The 3,703-nt window shown below is 32.7% G+C and overlaps 1 protein-coding gene across 1 annotated transcript; it reads left to right on the forward strand.

Annotated features, from left to right (window-relative positions):
- The first annotated feature begins 2,059 nt into the window (after positions 1–2,059).
- LOC133681946 (dof zinc finger protein DOF1.6-like) lies at positions 2,060–3,426 on the forward strand. The gene has a single exon (XM_062105157.1). The coding sequence runs from the start codon at positions 2,358–2,360 to the stop codon at positions 3,141–3,143; it is 786 nt and encodes a 261-aa protein (XP_061961141.1). The 5' UTR covers positions 2,060–2,357; the 3' UTR covers positions 3,144–3,426.
- The last annotated feature ends 277 nt before the right edge of the window (positions 3,427–3,703 follow it).

Genomic DNA, 3,703 nt, shown 5'->3' on the forward strand with positions numbered 1-3,703 from the left:
GTTTGAGAGTATAATTGTAATTGTTTTTTAATATATTTTTTATATTGAAATACTTTAAAATGATATTTTTTTATTTTTTAAAAAATATTTTCAAGATCAGCGCATCAAAACAATCCAAAACATTAAAAAAAATCTTCATTAAAAAAAGTTTGAATTTTTTAAAAACCTAGATTGACCTACATTTCTAAACGATCTTCTAGTCTTGCGAGTAAAATGGTAAAAACAAAAAATTTATGTTATGGGAAGGGTTTTTCAGATTAATATATCTATTTATTAAGATGTTATTATTTTTATGAGTTGCAACTATTATAGTAGAAAGAGTTTTTTTTGTTATGCATATTATCAATAATAAATTACAAAATAAAATGAGAGATAAGTAGATAAATCATAATTTGGTTGTATATATTAAAAAAAAATCTTTGATAAAATTGATAATAAAATTATCATGAAGATGTTTTTCAAAATATAAAAAATTAAACATAACAATTATAATATAACTTTTTTTATTTTAAAAATATTTTTAAATTAATTTTATTTTATATGAGTTAATATATATGTTTCAAATTGATTTATTTATATAATGTATATCTGTATAATATTAAATATTTATTAATAATTTATTTATTTATCTAAAATATCCTAGCTCCGACCGCGGCATATATGCTATATAAAATATCTATTACCAGTCACCAAATTAAGTTTGAAATGTTATTATTTATAGTTCAAACATTATCGAATCAATATTTTTTCTGAATCCTTCCTCAAAAATCTGAACAAAAAAAAAACGACTATTAAACATAGTTTATCTGCCTCATAAATACAAGTGTACATTGTCTTGGTGTCATTTAAAGACTTTCACAGCACTGCTGGATGGATCACGCTCGCTGTCTCCAAAATCTAATATCTGGAGCAATGTTACAGGACATCTTAATTTAATTTGATCTAGCTGAATAGCCAGGTCTCTTTAGTGGGATCGAGTTAATGCTGGCCAGTTTACTACCAGCATCACTCTAATAAGAAATTATTATGGACGGTTTGTAATTAATTTTCCACTGCAATTAAATTTATTAATAATATTAAATTTTAATTTAATTGATGAATAAATCGAACTTACATGTCTAGAAAAAATAAAATTTAAATAATTTTATTTTTTATATTAATTTTATTACTTTCATCTTATTCATTTAAACGTACGTGAGAAGAGAGATTGGTATATAAGAATTTTTGAAATAAACAATTTGTTTTATCAATATCTTATATTTTTTAGTGTGGTTAATAAGAAGGCTTAGATGTAGTTGGACACTACTCGGAATTGATGTAATAGGTACTTTTAAGCAGTCACATGTGGATTCTCGCAACTAAACAATGATATATAACATAAAAATGGATAGATGACCTAACATGTATATTTATAAATCAATGAGTCGGGTCCATGTCGAGGTTCAATAAAAGATTTAATCGCTCAAAACTAAAATGATAATTTTTAATTTAGTCGTTAAATCAAACTCAATTTTTTACTAGAGTTTCTAAAATCTATTTTTCATGTAATAACCCATTGGCCACCATGCATTGTTTTATTTTTGAGATGTTATTTTATATTTATTTTTTTATGTTTTTAGATTTTTATTTTGCTTCATAATCGAGGTATGATTTCTGACTTAATCAAGGTTATGTAAACCTCACAGTTAAACATACCTTGTCGGCATTATTTTTTAGAAAGAATAAAATTATAAATTCACGATCCACGTACGTATACAACCGTTTTTACTTGTTAAATTTATGTATTATATGTTTGTTTGCTATTTTTAACTCCCGTCTATATCAGTTAATCTTTGATTTATTTTTATATAATTTAACCATCAAAACTCAAAATATAAAAATTCATTAAAATTTCTAAACCAAGCGAAGAATATTCAAACATACTGTTAGGGAATTCCAATTTCTTAAAAAATTTAAACTCGACCAGGAATATTTTTTCGTGCACTGCCTCGAGAAATCAAAAGGCAGAGAAGCAATCTTGATTCGTCCATCAGAATACAATTGTTCCCTGCAAATTAAATTCCAACACGTTAACAGAAGCACCTAACCATTCAAAAACCCTCACACCAAATCCCACTTCAGTCTCCCTCTCTCTTGTTTTCTTTTTTATTATTTCAGAAGAAACAAACGACCCACGCGAAACCACGCGTCAAGCCGTCAAAAACATCGTACACAGTGCAGAACCCACCGCCTGTCGAGAAAACCTTTTAGAACATCGCCTCAACCTAACAACGAAAGCAAAACCCTCGACTCTCGAGAACAATTCAGGATAGCATTTTTCTCCAACAAGAGAAAGAAAGCCCAGAGAGAGACCAAGAATGCCATCAGAAATAAGCCAGGGACACCCAACAGAAGCCCAAAACACCATGGGGGCTACACACCAACCACCAAGAACGACTGAGCCACTGCCTTGTCCAAGGTGTAACTCCACCACCACGAAGTTTTGCTATTACAATAACTATAACCTCTCTCAACCTCGCCATTTCTGCAAGTCATGCCGCCGTTACTGGACACAAGGTGGAACTCTCCGTGATGTCCCTGTTGGTGGCGGTACACGCAAGAATTCCAAGCGCTCTCGCTCAACTTCAAATAATTCTTCATCAATATCTACCTCATCTTCTAATTCTACTTCCTCGAATTCTGCAACTTTGACTGCTTTCACCACCACTCATGAACCCGAATCCATGCCAGTGGTTTTATCCTCGACTACGGACTCTGGTTTAGCAGCTGTGAAAACTGAGGTACCGGCCGGGTTAAATCTGAATGACGGATTACCTTCTGAAGATGGAAACTTCATTTCGCTCATGAACTCTAACGATCAGCATGGGTTTACTGGTCTTGGCGGGTATGGATACGCGTCAGGTTTTGGATTCGGGCCTAGTGAAATGGGTATTGGATTTGGTGGAAGAGGATCTTGGTCCTGTCCTGTAATGGAAAATGTTCTTGTTAATGGTGGTACTTCTGGATGTCATCCATGGCAGCTTGATTGTGATCATGTTGAAGGAGGGGGGCTTCAAGCTGGATTTACAGCAGATACTGAAAATTACTTTGGTTCGTGGCCTGATCTTGTTATGTCTGCTCCAGCAGGAAAAGGTTTGAACTGATACTGGCCTTTTCTTTTCACAAAAAGAAAAAAACATGTTCCCTTTTGATGTCCTCGGAGGTTTAGTCTTATTGATTGCTGCAACTTATGTTAATTTCAAGTTGTGTTTTTTGTTTACTGAGCAAGACCGTATAGACTATAGGGTTATGGTATAGAAGATGGAGAAGTTCGAAGCATACCTCTTGTGTAAGTGATTTCTTAAGGTCTTTGTAAAGCTTTTGGGTTCTTGCTCGAACAAATCTTTCGAAGAAAATATAGAAAAAAATATGCTTTTTTGTTGTTTATTTATTTGTGCTTGTCCTGGATTGTCGTGAACAAGTAGCAGAAGAATCTGACATAACGCATGAAAACTGAGTTCCGGTTTTCGAAAAATGTCTGGAGACTCCAGACTCTGGTATTATCTCGGTTTTCGATATTTTAGCCACTCGTTTATCCAAGAAACAGCCAACCGTATCCTGTTTGCTGGGTTGCCTCCACTATCAAGCCAAAACATCGAGTACATCTTTCGCCGGGCTCTTCTTTTTCTGGTTCCTTCCCGTGTTTGTTTTGGATATGCTTGAT

The sequence above is a fragment of the Populus nigra genome, chromosome 2, assembly GCF_951802175.1.
Source record: "Populus nigra chromosome 2, ddPopNigr1.1, whole genome shotgun sequence".
In the NCBI taxonomy this organism is placed as follows: Eukaryota; Viridiplantae; Streptophyta; class Magnoliopsida; order Malpighiales; family Salicaceae; genus Populus; species Populus nigra.

Bases quoted from the DNA above. Each gene is read 5' to 3' on its own strand.
- LOC133681946 (XM_062105157.1), top strand. From the start codon at position 2,358: ATGCCATCAGAAATAAGCCAGGGACACCCAACAGAAGCCCAAAACACC.